General features: G+C 32.6%; 3 protein-coding genes and 1 long non-coding RNA gene across 7 annotated transcripts; all 4 read left to right on the top strand.

Annotated features, from left to right (window-relative positions):
• The first annotated feature begins 2909 nt into the window (after nt 1-2909).
• On the top strand, nt 2910-11224 carry LOC121127615 (neo-calmodulin). 3 transcript variants are annotated; one of them, XM_040723036.2, is made up of 4 exons: nt 2910-3098; nt 6474-6703; nt 6772-6906; nt 7086-7402. In XM_040723036.2, the coding sequence occupies exons 2-4, from the start codon at nt 6551-6553 to the stop codon at nt 7245-7247; spliced, it is 450 nt and encodes a 149-aa protein (XP_040578970.1). In that variant the 5' UTR covers nt 2910-3098; nt 6474-6550; the 3' UTR covers nt 7248-7402. The 3 variants fall into 3 exon arrangements, with proteins under 3 accessions (XP_040578970.1, XP_040578968.1, XP_040578969.1); XM_040723034.2 differs by lacking the exon at nt 7086-7402 and adding an exon at nt 10764-11224 and having other exon boundaries at nt 2911-3098; XM_040723035.2 differs by lacking the exons at nt 2910-3098; nt 7086-7402 and adding exons at nt 6132-6309; nt 10764-11224.
• A 134-nt stretch (nt 11225-11358) lies between these two features.
• LOC121127614 (neo-calmodulin) lies at nt 11359-15562 on the top strand. Its single transcript, XM_040723033.2, has 3 exons — nt 11359-12405; nt 12462-12604; nt 15283-15562. The coding sequence occupies exons 1-3, from the start codon at nt 12252-12254 to the stop codon at nt 15466-15468; spliced, it is 483 nt and encodes a 160-aa protein (XP_040578967.1). The 5' UTR covers nt 11359-12251; the 3' UTR covers nt 15469-15562.
• Nucleotides 15563-20775: 5213 nt separating this feature from the next.
• On the top strand, nt 20776-23623 carry LOC121127992 (uncharacterized). 2 transcript variants are annotated; one of them, XM_071892827.1, is made up of 4 exons: nt 20776-20862; nt 20930-21087; nt 21146-21252; nt 22484-23623. In XM_071892827.1, exons 2-4 carry the CDS (start codon nt 20983-20985, stop codon nt 23502-23504), a joined length of 1233 nt encoding a protein of 410 aa, XP_071748928.1. In that variant the 5' UTR covers nt 20776-20862; nt 20930-20982; the 3' UTR covers nt 23505-23623. The 2 variants fall into 2 exon arrangements, with proteins under 2 accessions (XP_071748928.1, XP_040579504.1); XM_040723570.2 differs by having other exon boundaries at nt 20776-21087.
• Nucleotides 21259-22312, top strand: LOC139906946 (uncharacterized). Its single transcript, XR_011783205.1, has 2 exons — nt 21259-21700; nt 21810-22312. It is a non-coding gene; the product is annotated as an uncharacterized lncRNA (long non-coding RNA).
• Nucleotides 23624-25028: the final 1405 nt, after the last annotated feature.

The raw sequence follows: 25028 nt of genomic DNA, 5'->3' as shown, positions 1-25028 counted from the left end.
TTACTGTGACCATATGTTATATTCCTACCAACTTTGATAAAATCGATTTGGAACTTTTCCTGTAATCCTGGTGACTAACAAACAAACAAACACAGCAAAAACATAACCTCTGTTTACCTTCATTAGTGGAGGTAAATATAGTTATAATTACATCAATGACTCCAGGTCTTGTATGGAATCATTCTGTACTTCTATAAAAATTGAAGAGTTCAATTATGAAAAATATAATCAAATGAAAATACAGTGAGGATCTAACTTAGAAGTATTTGAAGCGCCCTCTATGTTATTAATATATCTATTTATTACTACTACAGTGTGAATATTTTAGGCAACTTCTTCTTTAAACAATCTTTTTTATCTCTATGGTTAGTTCTAGTTTTGTTGGGCCCTAAAGAAGGTAAAATCAATCCCCTGGACTATCATTGAGGGTGTGCTCCCTTTCACTTATATAAGTTACTAACAAAGTGTTACCCTGTGTTGTGTTACTCGAGCCAAGGAGGTAGCGTGAAATCACATTGATACTGAAGACCAAAGGACTGACAGTTCTAAGGACGATAGGAACGGTCCCAAGACTAGACTGTACCGAATAAATATCGAGCAACACAACACTAATAGACCTGTTCGAATGTTATCAAAGTATGTACGTCATTGTAGCTCATAAGTATTTATTTGATTACATCATGAATAATGAGTTTTTTCTCATATTTATCAAAATAAAAAGAGCTACATTTGTTTGGGATTCGAAAATTATGTCTTTTTGTACTTACTATATTTTAGTATATTCTTTTGAAAACTCTATATGACATTAATTAGGAAGCATGCGTTATTTTTATGATAATATGAAATAAAGGCTAGAATCACTCTTCTGTCTATCCACAATTCTAATCCGAGTACAACAAAGACTTAAACATATAACTACGATAGTAAATTCTCATTGTTACCCTCTGACTTTCATGAGCACATAGACTCATTGTTACTTTATACTTAGATGGTCACTCTTCAATAGTTAAAGAATAGTGATAACTGCTCAGTAAAATGAAAAATACTGTTTAAGTGGATAACTACAAAAAACTCGCTACTAAAAACTGCATAGGATTTACAACTCTTTGCACAGGGGGATCCAACTATAAAACTTTTAATAATGTTGTTTTGGGAAGGAGGACCTAGCTAATTTTGCAAAAATGCCACAGAACTCTCATTTGAATACACTTAGCATTAGTGAATTAGCTGGCTGGGGTGTAAGAGAGATTACGAGGGAAAAGCAGATGCCCATTTCATAAAATAAATTTGTGGCATTCCTCTTACTCAACGAAAATATCATTCTCAATCCCTATTAGTTCCTTTGTTTTTAAAGAAATATACATGTGAATAATCTTGACCCAGTACACCCATGTCTTTTTTTCTCGTATTCTTTGAAATATTCATTCAGCCTTGTATGTATATTATTACTAAGATTGTGAAAATTATTTAAATCCTCATGAGGATAAATAAAAAAAAAAGTATATGTTGTCAACGTTGATAGACGACATACCCGCTGATAATAGTATTGGAAGGCTCTAAAAAAAACTTAAAAGACTGCAGTTCTATCAGTCTGGCTCTAATAAAAATCTTCAGTCCCAGTCCTCAATTACATTCAAAACCTAATTGAACATTCGTGTGTGTCATAAAATAAGGAGCGTGACCTTGAGGATTTGTTGCAGAGTTTTAATTGTATGTCCTTATTGGACTCAAGTAGAATAGATGATTTATATCAGAGTAATTCTAGCAAATATCCTTCTTTATTTCCTTCTCTCCTTCCTCCATTGTAACAGCTGAATGTAGCTAATCTAATGAAACGTCATGAAAATCATTATTTCTCTCCTCCATAACATTCTTCAAATGATTAGGGTTACCATGTTTATTTTCAGTTTTTTTTTTTTTCAACAACCCGTTCTACACCGGACTTTCATAATTAGCGATAATTAATAACAGCACTAATATCTTGCAGGATACCAGCATTTATAGAGTTGGGATACAAAACTTGAGCATGAGTAGCATGACTAAATTACGAAAAACATTATTTTTATGCAATGAATACAAAACAGGTCAAAAACAATTTGTGAATATGTCATCCAAGTCCAAGGAGGCTGAGATCAGGGCTGGGGGAGGCAACCATATTGTTGGAGACAAAGTTTTGGTTGTTCTTTGGGAGATAGAGATGCCTTCAGTCTCTGCAGCTTTATCGGCACTGACACCGGTGCGGAGGAGATTGTACAGTGCACACGTATTGCCTTTTTCCGACATTTTTAGACTTAGATACATGGGATAAAAATAATGCTCATTTTTAGTTTTAGCTGTCGTTTGGTTCCGTAATGAAGCCTTCTAATTAGATATAACAGGCATAAAATCGCAATTTAATGCTACTGCAAGTTTTGTGTTCCCACTTTGTACTTATTTCTACAATGTAAGCCCATGAGGATTTAGACAATCATCACATCCCTAAAGATTACTGATCACCACTCTGACATAATAATTTGTAATACCCATCATTTACCTATCAAAACAAGGATTAAACACTTTTTGCCGATAAACTGTAATCAACTAATCTCTGTTTGTTTTTTTTTTTTTTTAAAATGCATATAGCTATGTGTATATTTTGTGAAATATAAAGAAGAGCACAAGTTGCTTCATTTATTCCTCATGTCACGGAGTGTAACTCACTCTTGCTTTCATAAATGTACCTATATACATTGACCGTCCGTTCATTCTCTCTCTTTTTCCTATTATTACATATTTTTGTTAGTAAAATAATTTAGAGGTCGTAATTTTTGCGAGGACAAAGTTTCTTTTGAAGGACGCCATTGAAACTTTTTTTTTTTTTACAGGTAAGTTAAAAAAAAAATGGATTGTTTCCCTCTCTCTTACAGACAATAACTAATCGATAATTCAGTAGTTGTAGAGTAATTCAGTGATTACGATGAATGAAATTGCCCTCAAGTTGAAAGTGCTAATATAAGTGTTTTTCCACATAACTGATTTGATTTCTATCTGAGTATTTTTCTGTAGAGAATCCATTTTCTACAATATATTCCCGTTCTTCAAAAGATTTCCCTTTCAAGGTAAGGAGCTGATTGATTCATTTATATTTCCATAATGGAGGGACTGCCCTGTCAATATGACTCTTAGGGCCCTGTGTAATTTATTTAAGATAAATGCTATGACATAATAATATTTTTTTGTGAATATAATACTTATGAATTTGAAATTAATCTTTGCAAAATCATGAAGTGTAGCCTGTCGGTTAATATTCGATTATTACTTACCAATACCATCCATTAACAACCTGCAACCACCTATGTATCTTGTGAATCCTGAGACAAATTTTACCTAGCTCAACTTCATCATAATTCTCTAAAAGTACAAGTAGTAAGAACATATTTTACCATATAAAAAAATTAACTTCAAAATGGCTGCCCTTGGCCTCCACTATGTCCTCGATCCTAGACTTGAAAGCCTTTTTGAAAGCCTCCGACATGTCAGCCAACCCCTTCTCTGTCTTTAGGACATTCATATGGGAGGTGGCACATGTCCTTCTTCTCGATGGCGTCCTAGATCCCATAGTCAAGAGCGTTGCAGTCTAGAGAGGATGGATGCAACATTGACCGGAGAGAGATATTCGCCAAATTATATTCACACAACTTTTGAGTCGTTTTGAGCTTGTGAACGGAGGCATAACCTTGTTAGAAAACATAATTTTCCGTGGGTTTGTTGGTCTTTAATCTAGGAAATATCACTGTCTTCATTACATTCAAGTATACGTCTACACCGATTTTGAGACCCTTTGGAAACTATAAAGTCCAGGATGTCCGCTGACATTTTTTGGTTTTGCTCAGCACTTCATAGCTTTCTCTTATGAATCTTATTGTCGCCTTTCAGCCTTTAATCTTAGTGATAAGAAATCCTGAGCCCCCTCCAGCTTGCACTCAGTTACTCATTTTGTGAGCACACTCTCGCTCCCGCTCAATTAGAAATTAGCGGCGCTCAATTTTTCGTTCGTAAGGGAATACTTGAATTTGACAACTCTTTATGATTGCAAATAATTTCCTGAATTATATATATATTAATTATTTATATGAAAAAATGAAGAGAAATAAGGTAATTTCCTGAATTATATATATATTAATTATTTATATGAAAAAATGAAGAGAAATAAGGTACGAGAATAAATAAAACTTAAAAATCTAAATTTATATTTTAATTATTAAATATTTGATTCATCGACAATTTTTTTTTTTTTTTTTTCAAATTTTTCATCCTTTAAACTCTGGCATTTATCCTTAAATAAGTGACCACGTTTAGAAAATATTATCTCAACAAGAGCTGAGGACAGCAGTGTATGAATCAAAAGGTAACATTTGTGCTTGATTAGATATTACGGCAATTCTGCCCAATATTCAAATATCTTTGAATAAAAATTATTGAATTGATGGAATTCACATATTCGCATCCAAATAAGATTATATTCAGTTCTAATGGGTATGTTTCCCAAACAGTGTGTCTTGAAGCAAGTTCAAGTGTGTTCTACGATTTGTGACAACCAAGTATTATTTGCAATAGCTTATAATAATCCATATAATGTGATGAATTAAAATAGGTGTATCAATAAATGTTTATCTGTCTTTTGGTGTTCCTTGGGCAAAAAAAGTTTGAAAACCACTGTCTTAGGAGACTTTTTATTGCAAGGTTTCGTGAACTATCATCCAGTTAAGCCTGATAATTAGTTTGAGCTTCAAAATAGGATTTTCATGTTACCATGAGAAGAGATACAATTAGTTGACTCGACAATGTGTCCCTGCGAATCGTGAACAAATTTCCCCAAACTCAACTTTATCAAATTGCTCAAAAAGAAAAAGTAGTAGGACAATGATACTTTATATACTTATTTTACTTTACAATTAAATCTCAATGTGACCACACTTGGCCTCTACTATAGCCTCAATCCTAGTCCTGAAAGCTTTCCAGGTCTTCTTCACGTATTCCTCCGATATTTTAACTCACTTCTTCTCCACATTAGCTTTTAGGGCATCCCAATGGGAGGTGGCACGGGCCTTCTTCACCTTAGATCCATCGGTCAAGGAGGTGGCAGTCTAGTGATGATGGAGGCCATATTCACCAGAAAATAGCCATGTTGCCTCTACACGACATTTGAGTTTTTTTAGCCTAGTAGTTGTGGGCTTCCTCTCAAGGCTCTTGTTGTCAGCTTTTTAATCTGGCTAATGAGACCCTTGGAGTATGGGACGATGTGGAAGATCTTGTCATACTCCTTCCCATGTTAAGAAACACTGACACACGATTTCTTTGAGTGTCTATATCAGTTGTTGTTTTTACCTTGTGTCAGATGTGTACTCTTGCTGGACAAAATAATTGCCCTTGAGGTAGTTACCCTTCCGCCAAGGAAAGAACAGTGTCTCCTTGATCTTCAAGTACACATCTGTGACGATCTTGAGGTCCTTTCTAAACCAAACCATGTTCATGAAGTCCGCTGTCCTTTTCTGTTTTAGCCCACCACTTCCAGGGTTTCTCTCAAGGATATTATTGTCGTCCTTAAACTTTTTAAATGTGGTAATCAAGCAGGATGCATCGTTTTGGAGCACGAGAAGATGCAGGAGATCTGGTCATTATTCATTCCTGCATCAATAAGTGTGGACAGACGATTTTTCTTGGTCTCCATCTCAATATTCCTTGATCTCATGAAGAAATGTGTTTCACAAGATTTTTTATTGCTCTACCAGTTCATATTACGGAAAAAAGTCGGTAAATTATTGAGTCAGTCAATGAAACCTTCCCAAAGATTCATTACCAATTCACAAAGATACGCTGTGTATAGGAGCTAAAAAGATTTTCGGCGATTTGAAGTAAAATGCTTTCGTATGAAGTATCATGAAATACTTTGTACAAGAAGTATCATGTCCTTAGAAAGAACGTCAGGACGAGTAATAAAAAATAATTCCTAAGCCCTATCATGTAACACATATATTTATCATTGCATATACAGTTTCTGCAAATATGTACTCCTATTTTATATATATATATATATATATTAAGTACTTCAGTCTGAAAGAAAGGCACTGATCTCTATGTGTATACATACAATTCATTTTAAAATTGACAAATTTTAATATTATATTTAAACTTATATAAAGTGACAATTAATCTACGTATACTGTTAAAATTCCATGACTAATTGATGAATATTATACTTACGAATGTTCAAAATGTAATATTCAGAGCTTGGGTTGAATGAAGTAGCGGAAAATAATAATGAAAAAGGTAGTTTGTAAAATTCAACGATATATTTTTATTCAAATATCATAGGAAGATTTTGGCAATAGTTCAATTGTAAGTAACTTGAAGTAAACAAAATATTTATGTAGAACAAGACTTAGTAATTATTACCCTGAAAAAAATTATATTTGTCTTTGTTCCTACTTTAGTAATTACTGTGGACAGACAAAACCAAGAGATCAAATACAGACGCTCTTCTAGGCAAAACTGTTAATTACTCTTCACTATGGCTAACGAATGCTTGACGGAGGATCAAATAGGTGAGTTTCAAGATGCATTTTGTGCCTTTGATACGGATCATGATGGGGTAATTACCTCGAAGGAGCTTGGAGCCGTCCTACGACACATTGGGCAAAATCCAACGGAGGCTGAGCTTCAAGTAAGTCTACTTCGGTAGTTTGAAACTCTTTTCCTTCTCAACATTAACTAGGAAATTTATTTTTACAGGATATGGTGAATGAAGTAGATAAAGATGGGACTGGATCCATCGACTTCCCAGAGTTTCTTGCCATGATGGCTTTAAAAATCAATGATCAAAATGCAGAAGATGAGATTCGAGAGGCCTTTAAAGTTTTTGATGGAGTGAGTATCGAATGGGCCTTTCTATTCTTCATTACCTCTTCTGTCTGCTTTAGTTTGTTCTAACCCCTAACCTTTGATTGGTCTTTCAAATAAAAGAAAAGAAAACAGAAACGATTGACCTTTTCATGACTTTCACATGTGGATCTCTAAATATTATTACCTTTGTGTGCATTTTTCAGGACGGTAATGGGTTTATTGATCGTCGAGAGCTCTCAATCATGCTTCGGTTCCTGGGTGAGCCGATGACTGAAAAAGAAATTCAAGAAATTATACAAGAAGCAGATGTTGATCACGATGGAGTGATTGACTATACGGAATTTTTTATGATGTTGGATAAATGAAGTCTTTTTAGTCTTAGAAGTCAACCAGGAAATGTGGAAAGTCACTAGGATGGATTTATTGATACATTAAAGAGACAGTTGTGCAATAAAGCAAATCCTATGTACTTATATCTATTTACCTATATGTATAAAAAACATAAATAACTATTTTTTTACACTGTGACAACCTGATAATTGAAATTTTCTACTCTCACCTATCAAACTATAGGAGTATAAACACTCACAAAATTAATGAGCAGTTTTAGGTTAACATTTGATGAAATATTATTCCAGATAGAGGTAAAAAAAATGAGTGATGCCTTGAAGAAGAAACTGAGAACGTCATAGTTGCCCAAAACATTCCAAATGTACTAATGTGTATGCTAACAAATTAGAGGACGCTTTAAATATTTTTAAAATCAGTCCTCACTGTATTTTCCATTTGATTTATATGGAATGCTTCCATTCTTATAGAAGTATAGAATGATTCCAAGCAAGATCTGGAGAGATTTATGTAAGAATAACTATATTTTCCATTGTTTTGGTCAATTAACTTTCGGCTTCCAAAAGTGTCCCTTGTGTTTGCTCAGCGAAATCCCTCTCTAATTTTAACTCTATGGTATTCAACGATACAAATCAGCAACTCTGAATAGTATTGTGTTGTACCTTATTTATTTGGTTCATTTCAGTCTTAGGATTGGTACTATTCGTCATTGGGGCCGGTCCTTACGACTGTTGTTCCTTAGGACTGTTAGTACTAGAACTCATAACAACAATAAAGTTGAGAGACGTTATCGAAGACCAAACTTTATAAGTTTTTAGGACTGATATGTAGGACTGAATTAGATCGAACCAAGACTGAACTGTAAGTGACTGCAGTTTTCAATCCTTAATAAGGACAAAAACAACACTAAATCTGAATAAATCCGGAAACCTCCAATCTAAAATCACAATCCATTATAAAAGGTCAATAGATCTATGTATCAAAAAAGTTAATTGAATGCAAAAATGACTTGTAATATAAGTATAGATTGCTCTTGTCTATGTGATAATTATAATTTTCAGGGGGTTGTATCATTTTAATGCAATACGGCGCAACTCTCTCTTGCCGTATTTACAAACTAATTTAAGTAAACAAGGTTCATACCTGTTTATGGAGTACCCTCCATACGATTTGAACAAAGTTTCACTACTGCTAAAGCCTTGAAATCTACATACGCTTTTGAGTACGAACGTTTCCTTAATGAGAGACGGCACCAAGAATCCCAAATGAATCTCTCAACCTCTCACATATTTCGATATAATTTTAGTTTGACTACCTTCGTGATTCAAACTCTGGTTTAAAATCACGAATGTAATTTGAATCAATATGAAACCTCCTTTTCTGGTTCTGCTCTCCCTTTTCCCCTTTTTTCATTACTAGGTTAAACTATATGACCATTTTTCATTAAAATTTCTTAATCGTATCACATTTAAATTTCATGGGGAATCCTTAGAGATTTTATTTATAGATTAGAGGGGTTTATGCACCTTGAATTTGGCATAAGGACGCCAATATTCTGTATCCTTTCTGTGTGTGCCCTTTCCAATATGTATATGCATGCTCAACCACTATTTTTACTTAGGCTTAATCCGACCTTGTTAACTTATATCCAAATGAAGTACTAACTATGAGTGTACGTGTCATGACTGAAATGCAAGGATTGAAACACTTTTTGTGTCAATTAATCAGCTTTACTTTGTTTAAAACTTAATGAAATGAACCCTACACTCGGATGTGGGAGTCAGTTGTGGATACAGCTTTCTCTAGGTTAATTATTAATATTTTGAATAATTGACTGAAACTCATTACACAATAAATAAAATACTTAATTTTCAGCTTGTTATAAGTAATATATATCACTTATATGCAAGAGTGTTTATAGTTTTATCCATAATAATTTAATGCCAGCTGATGTTGTAAAAAGAAAGAAACAATAACGATTTAACAAAAGAAATATAGTAAACCATCAATTGAAAGGTTGGGAATTACTCACAGGAGTGACCAGGGTCAACTTATTGAGAAGGCCGTTAATAGATATGTAATATTCCCCAGTACAGTAATCACAGTTTTGTTATTTGAGGGGCTACTGGTAGTGTTGAGTCAGTTCAGTCCTGCATATCAGTCCTAAAAGCTTAAACATTTATCTCTTTGATGACGTCACTCGTATTTCTTTTTTTTAATCCCTTATAGAACTGACATTCTAAAGGACCGATCCCATGGAATGATAGGTTCGCTCCTAACACTGGACTGGATCGAATAAATCAGGACTGACAGAACTCTATCTAGCTGTACCAGAACGATACGGGCTATTGGCCCCACTTTTTTAATACTTAGTGTAATATTTCTATAATCAAGGGGCCTGCGGGATATAAAAAAATAAATATTAATTTCCTTTATTATGTAGTTAAAAAAAAACATTAAATTGCCCATTAAAATTTTTTGTTAAAAAATACCCAAATTGATAATTGGTTAATTTGTATAATAGACTCAAAATTGTTGGGCTGGGTCTCAATATGACAAAATGACCTTTTTTTAGAAAATAAAACTTATAATTTTTTTTTATCTATTTCGCCATTTGAAATTTTTCCCATAAAGCGATAATTTTTTGTGATAATGAAAAAAAAATCCTTGATTGGGGGGTGGGGACTCTAGCCTCTCCAGCCCAAACCCTGCAAACACCTCTGATAATAGAGTTAATAAAAATATGACGTCACGATTATATAATTTGCAACCTCCAAATATATTCTGGCACCACTGAAGAGGCCTGATTTGAGTGACTATAATTAGGGCCGATAAATATTACTACACAAAAAGTTATTGGGGGTTTTTGCCCCTTGGCGTCAGTGATTAAGGGTACTGCATCCTAGACTACAAATTGACAAAATTTACTGAGTCCTAAACAATTTTCACGGGTGTTGTTTTATCTTTTACAACATTTGCTTTTTTTTTCTTTAAAATATATTCAATCCAGGGCGAGACAAGTCATATGGCTTCTGGCCAGGCAGCAATTGGTTCCTTGTACGTAATATGGGTCATACATTTATGATGTCCAGTTGACCGGGGGGGAGGGGGAAACAACGATTTAAAGATTTCTTAGGATGAGGGGAGGGAGGGTGTATGAGATACTTCAGAGTTCACAACATTGAGAAGTGATAATTGTTTCACTAATTAGCAAAACCTTTTCAATATGAAGTATATCAACAGGGTCGTCACAGGGAGAGGCCTGGGGGGGAGGGATACCAATATATTTTACTTATAAGTACATACCGGGAGTGGATCTAAAAATTAAGGTTCTTCAGTTGGAGGGGGATATCAAGTTTTGGACGAACACAGACAGGGGGAAGGGGTTAAAAAGTGTACTTTTTTCTGGACAACATAAACTATAACCCCTATGTAGAAAATGATATTTTTGTAGATAATCAATTGATTTACTGATGTAGCTAAAAATTGATATCTAGTATTAATATATAACATTAATTTTTTATCTGTTTCAGGATGGCAATGGCTTTATAAATCGTCAAGAACTTGCAGTGGTCATGATGAATCTAGGTGAAACCTTGACTAGTGAGGAGATCACATCCATGATTGAGGAGGCGGATATAGATGGTGACGGACAAATTAATTATGAAGAGTTTTATAATATGATGACCTCTACGCGTTGAAATATAAACGCATTTACTCACGTTTACAAACCACAGGAAGTCTTTTTTTGTTTGTTCTTTGGCCCTTTCTCGCTCTATCTGTTTTTGTCGGGAAGATACAACTTTGAAGATTGAACGGATATTTATGTGTAAACGCGAATTTTTCTCATTTTTGTGTCATTCAGTCTCGTAAACATTCCATCTCCTTTCAGGTTTTTTTTATTTGGAATTGTCTCCTTTCTATGTATATAAATTTAGTACATGTAATCCTATTCATATGTTTTGGAATAATTAATTCCACCACCAAAAAATTACTTATTATACTCTTCCTTTTTTTTAAAGACTCATTTCAATCTTTCTTCCAAAAATGTAAGAAAGATTGGCCCGAAAACAATTGGTAATTTATCATCTCCCTGTTCTATATTTTATAATGACTGCCAGTTTAGTGAACGGCAGGGAAAGTCATTGATTCCATCCCTTACACAACTTGGATGCAAAAATAGTTCAGACATAGACTTGCAACCTATATGTAGACGTACAAAAAAAATCTGCTTCCTTTGTAACACCTCAGTAGAAACCTCCTTTCATCTTATCTGGGTACTATTGTCAAAAAGTGATCCTGATTTAAAAAAATGATTAATATTCGCATCTCAAAACGCAACATAAAGAAACTCTCGCCCACAGACTGGCTCATTGATCCCACTTTTAGTGTAAAAGTAGAATACAAAGTAGAGGCAACTCTTTTTTAAATTCTTTGGCTAATCAACACCTGCATTTCTAAAGAAATCATATATTACAGTCATAATTGTAAGTCCTTGTTAGACTCAGAGTAGAACTGAGGATCGTCATCGGTGTAATACTGGCCCAGGTCCTTGTTGATTTCCTACTCCCCCTTTCCCCTTGTCACAGCTCCTCGTAGCTGATCTAAGGCTACGTAATAATGGTTAAGCTACTCTGCTCAAAAAAAAGTTTTGTTTTGGATACCATGTAGATTTTCAGTTTTTTTTTTAACATGCCCAAAAAGCTCCCAATTAGCATAACTGATTTTACATCTATTATTCTGCATTCAGTCTTTATAGCCTGAGCTATAGATAAATGTTGGCCCCTTTTTGTTTCTTTCCCTTTTGGAATATTTGGATTACATTTCAATTCGAACCTTATTATCCGTAAAAATATATCTTATTCGTGTAAAAGTCCTCCAATGCTCTAGTTTGAAACTTTGTCAATAGTTTCACAACTATGTAAGGAGAGCTTTCTCTTTGGGTTCTCTATAAAATAAAGGCTTCCCACAGTTTATGTAACAGTTCCAAATCTGCTCTATTCCTAATTAGATGTACAAGAATGTCTACAGAAGATTATTTTAATGAAGTGGAGGGGCTAATCAGGCTAACTCCCGAAAAGCTTGAAGAATTTAAAGAAGCTTTTGCACTTTTTGATAAAAATGGGGATGGAACGATTGACTCTCATGAACTGGTAGCTGTGATGCGGATGATGGGTAATTTTCATTTTAAAATGTTTCTTTCATATTTTCTTTGTATGTGCAACCTTTAGGATATAATCCAACTGATGAAGAAATTCAAGAAATGATTGATGATGCAGACAAAGATATGTCCGGCTCCATTAATTTTCAGGAATTTATTGGTCTCATGAGAAAAAAGAAAAGCTTTGAAATGACCGTTGAGGATATTCGTCAGGTTTAAAATGTTTGCTTATAATTAAAGAAAAGATCCGTGTAAACAAAAGACTATTTCAGTGATTAGAAAAGGAAAACAGTTGTTGGGTGTGCTCTTTCTTCTTTTTTGTTCATTATGTAATAAAGGGTGATTCAATACGAGCGGTTTTCGGATTGTAAAAATAAAACACATAAAATATGATAGTAAAAAACTTTATTATGAACCGAAAAAACAATATTTTACAATTATTTCTAGAAAATAATCCCCTTCATATGTTTCCCGCAACTGGCCTTTAAATGGTCCATTATTTCGCACCAATTTTCGATGACTCGTTCGAGCATTGTGACTGGAATCTCACGAATAACTCGCTCAATATTTGCTTCCAATGCTTCAAGCGTCGCTGGTTTATCCACATAGACTTTTGTTTTTACATAGCCCAAAAGAAAAAAGTCCAAAGGTGTGATATCACACGATCTTGGTGGCCAATTTACTGGGCCAAAATGTGAAATTAATTGCTCACCAAAATGATGTCCCAATAAGTCCATTGTTACGCGCGCTGTATGGCAAGTGGCACCGTCTTGTTGGAACCAAATATCGTGGAGACCATGTGCTTCAATTTGAGGTACCAAAAAGTATGTTACCATGGCGCGATAACGTTCGCCGTTGACGGTAACGTGTTGGGCGGCACCGATGATTCCACCAGCCTTCAAAGCACACCAAACGGTTGTTTTCAATGGATATAATGGATGCTCTTGACACAATTCGGGTTGTTCTTCACCCCAAATACGGCAATTTTGCTTATTTACGTAGCTATTCAGCCAGAAATGCGCCTCATCACTGAACAAAATTTGGCACGGAAAAACAGATTTTCTTGGATACGTTCAAGAGCCCATTCACTGAACACACGACGCAAACAAAGGTCCGCGGCTTCAATTTTTGCACGAGCTGTATTTTGTATGCCTTTAAACCCAAATTTTTCTTCAAAATGCGCCAAGTTGTTGCATACGACAAGCCAAGTTGTTGAGAGCGGCCACTCTCGGCTATGGCCGCAATATTTTTTACACTGCGAGCTGTACCTGGCCTACCGGACGACGGGACATCCCAGCAAACTGCTGCCCCTTCAAATTTTTCGATTATTCTACGAATTGTGGATTCTGAAGGTCCATTATGTGGACCATAAGTTGGGCGTAATTTGCAAAAAACTTCTTTCACAGAATGCTGATTTTCACAGTACAATTGAACAATTTGTACACGTCGTTGTGGCGTATATCTTTTCATGAAGAATTGTAAAACAATACTGAGTAAAAATGACGTATGAGTTTGACAAAACTCGCTCGCGCCTGTCAAAAAATCCCTACTGAAAAAAACCGCTCGTTTTGAATCTCCCTTTAGGTTGTCATGATGTTCACTGCCCTATTTTAAGTATGCATTATTGCTTATCTATGGTACAAATTGTTTTAAATGCTGCTAATGCCCTTAGGATAATGTACTTAAATCAAGTACTTCACTTATCGTTTTAAGAACAATTATAAGTACCTGCAATGTATTTAAGTATAAGTTTAAATACTATGAAAAATAAATTTACTAATTTTTTGTCTCAATCCCATTATTTTATGAGTCAGTCAATTCCTTGTGAACAAGACAGTTTATTGTCTAAAATGGAGAGGACAGCAGGGAGTCTGTAGGGGTGGGTTGGAGGGTCTGTAGTCCTCCTTCCAAATAAAGGAATTATTTCTTTTTACTAGTAATTTTTTCGTCATTCGGGCAAATTATACAGCAGAGCAAAGAATGTAATATTTGAATTTTTTCCAAAAAATTTAATTTCTAAAGAATAGCTATGGATTTTTAAATTTTTCTTTCCAAAAAATCTTATTTTTAAATTTTTTTGCTCATAAATTTAATTTTCTGTTAATAGCTTGGATTGGACTGAAGTCCTAAATAAGTAACGATACTTTGTCACACGTACAATGTACATATTTCTTATTACTGAAAATATTTTTTATTTTTAAACGTAATAAGTTACATACTTTTTATTATTTTCTGTCAAAAGTGCTTAGAAGTGTTCAAGTATTCATAAAGACTACTTTTTACAACAAGTAGAAGTTGTAAATTATAGCAATTAATTACACTTAAGTACAAGTAGGAACCAATGTATGTATGTACTTGGGTCCATCCTTGATACAAGCATATATTAAATACTACCTAGTTTGGGAATTTAAAAAAAAAAGGCCCAAGTACAACTTTTAAACTCTAACTATGCATGATTTATTTATCTATTAGCTGTACATCTGTATCCTATAGACTGCTTTTATATAACATACCCAAATATTAATATTTAACCCCTTATATTTCCGTTCGGTTTGTAACAGAGGTGTGACCACTAGTTACATGAATTGGACTGGAGTTGTTGTTTTCATGAGAAAAACTAGAGATTCTATTTGAACTTCAACGTCAAAAGGTGATATTAGACTTGGATTTGAGCCCTTTTTACATAAAAATATATGGATTTTAACAACATGGGTCTCTTATTATTTAGGATGAGAGTTATCGACTGGATTACGATTTGAGCATCAAACACTCAATATTCCCAAATTAGTGTAGAGCCTCTGATTTATAATGACCAGTTGAAAATCAATAAATCTCAGATCCACTTAATTGATTTTGCATGCATATGGACTAACAGAGCCTATATATTTCAGATATTCCGCGTCTTTGACAAGGATGGGAATGGATTCATTTCAACTGCAGAAATCAAGCACGTAACATCACGGCTCTATATGCAATTTTCTAATGATGAATTAAATGAAATGGTATATGAAGCGGATTTGGATGGGAATGGACAAATTGGATTCGATGAATTTTATAGCATAATGATTACTCCTTGATCACTATTCTGGGATGCAGAAAATATTCATTTACCAATGATATTCTATTATTTCATATTAAATACATAAATAAAGGAAACCCCAACAAATTTCATTAGTTTTATTTCTTTATTCAATTAATTAGAGATAATATTCCATTTTAAGATATCTTTTATTTTGAACAATAACTAAACCATTAATATACGTATTTAAAAATCAAATCAATTCATTCCACATATAATCCACTCTTTACAGCTATGTAACAAATTGCATGTTGCAACATGCATGAGGAATAAGTATCTCATAAACCAAGGCAATTGATTAATGGCCCCACTATTAATTAATCAAACCCCTAAGCATTGTGTTTCATTGTCATGCGATACACATTTACGCTTTATCAATATTACTATTTTTTTATTAATGAAAGCCGTTGTTTTAAGACAAAAAAAATAATACTATAACTTTATCCAATCACTAGGGATATGAAAATCGTCTAAATCCTCGTGATGAAAGAGGGAGCAAGCGGCCCAAAAAATTGTGCTGCTTATGGGCTCAATACAGTATCGAATCCAACATCAAGGCAGTGGTTCCAACGATTCCGTTCGGGTAATATGTACGTCGAAAATATAGATAAAATAATAGAAATCGTCGAGTTGGACTGGCATGTGAGTATTCACTCCATTGCTCAGGAACTGAAGATTAGCCAGAAATCCGTTTGGAACCACCTAAATTGGATAATCTTAACTATGTTAATTTTATTGTCAAAATAAAGCAAAAAAACCCGCTTAGAACTTTTGTCTTCCCTATTTGCTGCTGACAACGATCCCTATAAAAACTATATTTATATATATATAGTGCCCTTGTTCGCTAAAGGGGGCTGTTTAACGTCCAGTACGACTCTTCAACAGATGAACAGCTCTAGTATCGCAGGAAAACTCAATAAGATTTGAAACGATGATTATCAATGAAAACATTATTAAATGTGAAAAATCCAAGCTTAAAGCAAAGCTTATATCACAAGAGAAAAATGACTCTGAACGACAGTAGTGCCGAAGTTACTATAATCCCAGATATTTCAGAATTCAGAGGACTGAGAAAAAACTGGGATCATTTTTGGATTCTGCACTAAAAGATAAAGTCCTTTTTTGGCTTGAATTCACTTGTATAAAATGAGTTGCAATATTTTGTCACAATACGGCGCCACTCTCTGCCGCCTTATTTACAAACTTATATAAGTAAACAACCCTCATGATCTGTTGATTACTCTCGTTTGATTATATCTTCAAACTTTGTTTATCTAAACCATTGGTTCTCAAATGGGAGTACGCGTATCCTTTGGGTACTTGGAGGCACTCCAGGGGGTACTTGAGATTTGAATAAATATTTTAAAAGTCTGCGTCCACTGGGGGTTGGGTGGAGGGGCTGTAACCCTCCCCCCCCCACTGGACAATTGTGAAATTTTCGTTTTTAACTAGAAAATATAATATTTCAACTTGTTTTAATTTTAATTAATTTTTTTTGTGAACAGCTTTGTACTTGGATTTTTTTTCGAAATAAAAATTAATTTTTTGTGCATAGATATCGATTTTTGAAATTTTTTTCCAAAACAAATTATTTTTTCCGAATAGATAAAGATTTTAAATTTTTTTTTTTTCAAAAAATCTATTTTTTGACAATACTTATGGATTTTTGAAAAAAAAAAAATTCCAAAAAATTAATTTTTTGTGCAAGATATGGATTTTGAATTTTTATTTGAAAAAAATTTAATATTTTAAATGTTTTTTGAAAAAATTTTAATATTTTAAATGTTTTTTGAAAAAAATTTAATATTTTAAATGTTTTTTGAAAAAAAAAATTTTAATATTTTGAAAAAAATGTTTTTTGAAAAAAAAAATTTTAAAAAATGTTTTTGAAAAAAATTTAATATTTTAAATGTTTTTTAAAAAAATGTTTTTAATTTTTGAAATTTTTTCCTAATAGTTCTAATTTTGGATTTCTTTTTAAAAAAACTAAAAAATCAAGACCCCCTTCTAAATATATTCCTATCATTGAATCCAAAAATGCTTTGTGCTTGTAAGGGGATACTTGGATTAAATAAATATTTTACAAGTGGTACATCACTAAAAAAAGGTGGAGGATCCCTGATCTAAGCCTTTAAGAGTTTTCTCCTCGATTAGTCGTTTTCAACTCGTTACCGTTTCGTCTGATTTTAACTGAAGCTAAATAATATATTAGAAAGAACCTTTGAACATGATCCAACTGTCATCTTTCTATACCCTTAGTACGAAACTTGAACAGGAGTTTGTTCATCCCGATACAGAGAAACACTTAAAAAATTAAATACACTCAATTCAATGTGAGAGTCAAATTGTCTTGATATTCTGTGAACTTTAATTATTTTTTAGGGTTTCAGAGTTGACTCTTGGGATTTTTAGGGGGAGGGGTGATCTTGGAATTTTATGAAATGCTGAATGACAGCCCTGAATATATTCCTACATAGTACCAAAGCTAACAGCTGAAGGCTATGGAACAGCTTTTTGTATGCATTGTGACCCTATATATTGATTTATCTATGGAAACACCACAAACCACCGCAATGCTTAAATTTTGTCTTAAGTGTATCGTTACTTAAGTTAGCAAAAAAAAAAAAAAAAAAATATCTTGATAGGGTTTCATGTATAAAACATATACTAATAAAAACAATGTTTTTATTTCGTGTTAATGAGTTATAACATTCCATAATTGATTAATAGTAGGGTACAAGCTCAAATTTCTTTTAATTAAGCTTTAATGGACCAATAACTTTCTGATATGGATTTACAGCCATTGTATTTTTTCTACTGATTACATAAATAAGTACTTAAAGATGCCTTGGAAGACCCACTGCATAGACACTGGAACAGAGGGGACATTAGTGCCCAACTCCCACTTTTTGAAAAATAAATAAAATTTGGCCGATTATAGAGAGAGTCATCCGTCACGACAAGCTTTTTTATCCATCTAAACTTCAACTGTCAAAAGGTGAAGGAAAAATGGATTCTATGTATATATGGTAGCTATGCTTCTATATTTTTCCTGTTACCAACTTTGAATTATAATTTAGAGAATAGTTAATAATCATTATATATATTGAACTGATCATTTTATCAGTGACTTATTTTATACGAAGGACCTTATTTGATATAAACTAATATAAAAATCCAAGTTCTATGTAATTCTTTTTTTGATTTCATAATGTCTAAAGTGGGCTGCTTTAAATAATTGAAGAGTAAAATTATGAAAATTGATAAAAATAGCTAAAAGGAAAATATACCTCATCATAAAGCAAGGTGAGAATACACTCGTATGATGACAATTTTATATCAATTGCCCCAATAATAAACTGATTTTAGTGCATATGGGTCACTGATGGACACTCTCATTTCTATTCACTTGAATAAGTGTGAAGGTTAAATTATGTTGCGTTGTTTATTTCAATCAGACGTAGTAGAACTTGCGGGTGTATTAAAGGACAGAAATTGCCATGAACTAAATGGCAATTTAACAATCTGAAGGACTGTCAGTCTTAAGGACCGGTCCTAAGACTTGACTGACTGAACTGGAATGAATAAATAAGGACTGACACAATACTAATTTTGATTCAAAATAATGTGTCACCAAAACCATTTTTCCTAACTATGTATCAGAATTTAGATTTTAATACGCAAGTTTAAAATTACCAAAATCTTTAAAATAAGTAATTTACTTATCTTAAACACGGAAAATGACTTGTTAACTCTTGAGTCTTGACCACATAATTAATTTTCTCGGGAACAAAGGTCCGGTTGCATCAAATCAACTTAAATTAAACTCTGAACATATGACGTCACTTACATTTAAACTCTACTTAAAAATTTTAACATACTTTATGTCTTACGTAATAACGTCGCATATAAATAAAAATAATTTTTCTAATAAACATCTACATTCTATATATAAACATCCTAATTCGAAAATATTAATGTATAACAACAAAATAATGTTTTCACTGATTTCTTTCGGAAATTTTTTTGAAGGGAGAGGCAGATAATAATGAAAATATATGATGAGCAATAAGAATATGTATTGGTTTCGATTCAAGGATTGACCAACCCAAGTTTAATAGAAATACAAGGTTAGTCCGAGCTAATTGTATTTCAAGTTATCTTAGTTTAGACTATCATGTAATGGTAGAATTTTCAATTTGATTTATCGTACCGACTGCTGGCTAAGAAAGACAGATTTTGACAAAACACGCAACCACTCATACACTATGACGCCAATATTAAAAATTGTGGTTGAAGTTAAACATCTGTCGTTTTATTTCTATTAACCTTGGGATTGATGAGACAAATCAAATCATGGTCAAATCTCTGGATGAAAATGAAAAAATGTGATAACGGAATCAATTAAATAAGTTATAACATTTTCTGCGCATAAAAAGAATAACATTTAGTCATGATTAAATATAAGTTAAAATTACATTATTTTTAAATTTGATTTTAATTAGTATGAGAAATAATAAACTATATATTTGTTTCCATTATTAAATAACTTGGTTAAGAATAAAACGACCAAACCAAGTGCCTTTAAAAGTTACAAAGTTAAAGATCAAACACGGAAATCCTCTCCGTTCTAGAACATCACAGTAGCGTAGATTTGTTCGTCGCTGTTGTATGTGACAAATGCAATATATTGCTTTTCCAAATGAGAATCGCTTAAATTATAATGAACTTTGCTTTGTACTCCATTTAATAGTATATATATAGTTTATAATTTTTATACGAATTAAAATATAATTTAATAACAATAATGTAATATCAATATTATTTGTAGATGTTTAAAAAATAATTTTGATGTATGTCTTATTTTTGAAATACAGTAACACTTGACAATTTTTTTAATAATATAAGATATTAATTATATGATAATTCATATGTTTGTTTTTTATAATGTTTTTTAAATGACGCAAAACAAACATATTTTATTTCATACAGAAACGTTTCAGTACAAAAAGGGGGGTAGATGACCCTCAAAAATAGAGTTATGTACGTTCATTTCTATAGTAAAGACGCAAATTTCGCAATAGTGAAATCTTTGCCATAGTAATGGAGCCAAAACTCTAGTTGTTCAACTGCTCCCAGTCTACCCTACATATTATCCTTCGTTTATAAAAAAACACAAATGTGCGACTAAAGCTTTAAGTGCGACCATCACAACACAACATTCTAGCTATGTAGCTGTACGTACTACGTACGTGTATAGCTATCAAACAAAGAACAAAACAAAAAAGTTGTCACAATTCAGTGTTACTAAGACATTCTAGTAACATTGTCACAATCAATGTTAGCATGTACAAATATTGACCACGTGGTTTGCACTTTGCCTTTATCCAAGGTGACTATAGAAAGTCACCCTGGCTATTTTGTTTTAAAAAGCTTTAATTACGAATAAATATTTCTAGCTATTTGTTAGCTGTTGTCAATGTTTACTTCAAAACAATAAACAAAACGAAGCATGGATACGGAAGGAGATTGGATATACGATGAAGAAGGATCTTGGAGTAAAGAAGATTTAGAAGTCTGTGGTCTAGATGGATGTCCCTTTAAGGGTTCTAAAAGTGTAATTAAGCTCGGATTCATTGAATAAATTTTTCTATTGATTTGGGATATATTTTTAGGTTCTCCAAGATCACATCTTATATTTACATAGAACAGGGGTATACAATCGTCTGACCCGTGAAAATGATCCCGAAGAAATTGCGGCATGGAGAAAACATCGAAAAAAGTATACATTATTTTAACAATTTCACAGTTTAACAATTTTAGTTTGTATTTCATTGCAAAGATATTCATTTTTACTTAAATATATTTTTTATAAATTTTCAAGTGTCAATTGAATCTATTATTTCTGTTATTTCTGTTATTTCTGTTGAAATAATAGATATGATGGATCAGATACCATAAATGTAGCTGAAAACGATCTTTTGCATATTAATATCTTCTCCTCAGAACAAAATAATAACCGTTTTATATACTTGATCCAACACTTTGCCGAAAACCTTATTGCCAAACAGACACTTGGGCGAGAAAACAATATAATATGTTTGGTGATGATTCATGCTGCAAGTACCGTCTAATTATCTACTAGAATACTCCAATGACAAACGGATCTTAATAAATATAGAGTCAGAGACAATCTCGTGATAGAGGAGTATCGGTCAAGATTTTACCAGGTACATTTGAGCTCCAACATATTTGATCCAAACGTATGAGTCTTAATCATTGATTGATTGACTCCTTCTCTTAAAAATATATTTTTTTATCTTTCTAATTTATTTATAGAAATGGTTGTCATACTTTTTGCTTCAACTGTTTTAATAGCGGTTAGACTCAGCTGTTGAAGCATCTCCATAATACAATAAATAAACTATTAATTAATAAACACTAAATCATTGCAATTTTTGGGAAATAATTAAACATTTTATCATTTAAACTGCGTGTAACATGAATGGGAATCATAATTACATAATATTGGAGCATGAATCATCATCGAATATATTAATTATTTTTTTTCCACATTCTTCGAAATGACTGGGAACAATTTGATCCTACTATTTTTTTACTGAAGTAAAATTTTCACTAAGGATTAACTAACTATTTTGAGATGTATTTAAAAAATTAAAATTACAGCTCGCTTAGTTAAAAGGCAATTCCTTCATTCTGGAATATTGTCCCAAACCTTCTGAATTACAAAAAAAAAATACATTTTCATAAAAAAAATAGATGGTAAAACTATGTATGTAACACGCCATTCAACACTTGGAATAAATACATAATTTTGTTGACTTGTATTATTATAAATAATTATTTTGTTCTCTATTATTATTTGCTTTCTTGTTCACTTCTCAAATATTACTGACTACATAGATCAATTTCAAGGTTTGGTATCAATATGAATGTGTTGTAACATATTGTAAATGAATTCTTCCTCATTTTTTACTGATTTTTTTAAATAGTAAATATCCAACGTTTACTCAAACGGAGTCTCATCGATTAGATCAACAATCCCGTAAAGAACAATATGAAGACATTAGTAAAGCTCGAGCTGAGGCATTTGATCTATTTATGGAGGAAAGGAAAAAAGTCACGGAAAAGACTCCATTTTCATTTAAACGGAAAAGAAATAATAAAAAGCAGGCCAAGAGAAGACAAAATCGGTTGGAAAATAAGAAAAAAGAAGATTTCCTCGATGATGAAGAAGATCCTCCTGGTTGGAATGGACCTCTCATGTCTTTTCCTGGGACAAAAAACTTTGACGAATTGAGTGAGTCTGAAAGTGAAGAAGAAGAGGAAGATCAAATGATCCAGGATACTTTTGACATTAGTGACGATGAGGAAGATGTACTCTTACATACGCAACTCAAGGAAAAACGTCAATTAGAAAAGAATATTCGAAAAATAAAGGTGGAAGTGTGTGATGATGAAAATATCGCAAATCCTGAGAGTGACGAAGACGATGAACCTCCTGAAGAAATTGCAATAATCAAAAAGACTAATGAAATCCTTCCACAAAATAATGAAACACACTATCCCAAAAAGAATGAGGAAAATGTCCTTGTAAAAGATGAAAATTCATATGATCCAGAAGCTCTTGACTCTCAAAAAACAGTTTGTAAAGGTGGTAATGAAAAAGAAAAGGCTTCCAGGAAACGAAAACATAGGAGTAAGAGTGAAAATAGTGGTCATCATTTTCTTGAAAGAAATGAAGATGATTCCCATATACCTACTCCTGAACAAAAACCAGAAATAAAATCAAAGGAGCCTTCAACTCAATCTCTATTACTAAAAAATAAACAGAATTTGACCAAATCCCCTTATTGTATTGAACCTCCTACCCTTCCTCGTGTTAGATTTAATCGAATTAGCAAACAGAATAAAACACTCCTTGAGAAACTTTTATCTAGTGAGATGAAAAAGGAAAAAAAGTTGATTCTCCAAAGTGTCAAATACATTTGTGATAACAATTTCTTTTTGTAGCTGGATTTGAAGAACTATTCATGCTTAACTATTTCATTCAGTTCCTTTATTTTATATTGATATACCTAATAGAAATAAATAAAATATATTCAAATAAACCAAAAAAAGTTAAAAATAAATTTCGATGCCATGTTTTTACGTGATAATATATTTTGTGTCTATATGAGAGTAACCCGACCTTAACGTAACATCTAAAAAGTAAGAACTCCCAATTTGTTTTAACTTATAGTATGACCGGCTCCAGCATTCCATGATGATACCAAGAAGTCGAAGAAGTGCCATGAAGACGTGGGTGGGTATAACATATAAGTTAGTATCGTTTTTTTAAATTACATAAATCTGGGTCTCAGTTGAGGTGATATGCGGCAAGTGGCAGTGTCTCCTTTGCTCTTGGTCTAACGTAGACTCATCATTATTCATAGCCAGGCTTTTATTTAGATATTAAAAGGAAGAGTTGCATAAAATATGTCCAACCGGTATGTACAAATAATAGAAACCTTAAATAAACGTCGTAATTTTTACAATTTGAAGGAGAGGAGCTTAGTCGTGATGACGTTCTATTATATCAGTTGCAAGCAGTCGTGGGGAGGAAGGAAATGGATGCAAATCCTTATATAGACAGAACATATAAAGTACTCTAATGTTGATCCTCAACTCTACTCCGAGTCCAAAAAAGACTTACACCTTCAATTATCTATCAAAACTTCATTGTTACTCTCATGAGGATACGCACTAGTTATTACTTTGTTCTTAGATATTCCTCTCTCAATAAATTAAATTGTAATGATAGCAGCTTTGGAAAATAAAAATCATGTTATACATATTTTATAAAACTCATTCAACTTACTTTCTGCTAAAAGGTATGCAAACATAAAAAAACGGCGAGCGTAATATCTTTTTCCTATAAACTTATGCTTTTATTAATTAAATAGTAGTAGTATCCGAATTGCCCGCTGCTAATAGGCGTCGATGAACAGAGTAACTTTGTTTTAATAATGTATATAGATTTGCTTGTGAATATAGAATATAACTGTCCAAGAAATTTTCAGTGTGATTCGACGCTTTTCATGATTACATTCACATTTAGTTACTCAATACTTAGATTTTATCTCCTCAAGAATGAAATTATAGTGACAACTGCTTGAAAAAAATAAAAAAATATTGCTCAGGTTCTCATCCAAAGTCACATTCATTATTTTATATATTGCACTTTTTTTTAATATGAGCTTTAGCTACTCACGCTCATTGTTATAATCATTCATATTTTATGAAACTCTATGTATAAATTATGATAATATGAGTATAACAGGGATCTGTGTAAAGAAAAAACTAGTTTAGGGATTAGGAAAGGAAAACGGTTGTTGCTTGTTCACTTTCTTCTTTTTTGTTCATTATTTAATAGGGTAATAGGTAACAATTCGTATAAATTTATGAGGAAACGGGGCCTAGACTTTTGTCATTTTATACCCCAAATGTTGGGGGTGTTTTCGGGTACGGACTATATTTTAGTAACTATTAAGAGCT

The sequence above is a fragment of the Lepeophtheirus salmonis genome, chromosome 13 (assembly GCF_016086655.4).
Source record: "Lepeophtheirus salmonis chromosome 13, UVic_Lsal_1.4, whole genome shotgun sequence".
NCBI classification, from domain to species: Eukaryota; Metazoa; Arthropoda; class Copepoda; order Siphonostomatoida; family Caligidae; genus Lepeophtheirus; species Lepeophtheirus salmonis.
This window is presented reverse-complemented; position numbering and strand designations above follow the sequence as displayed.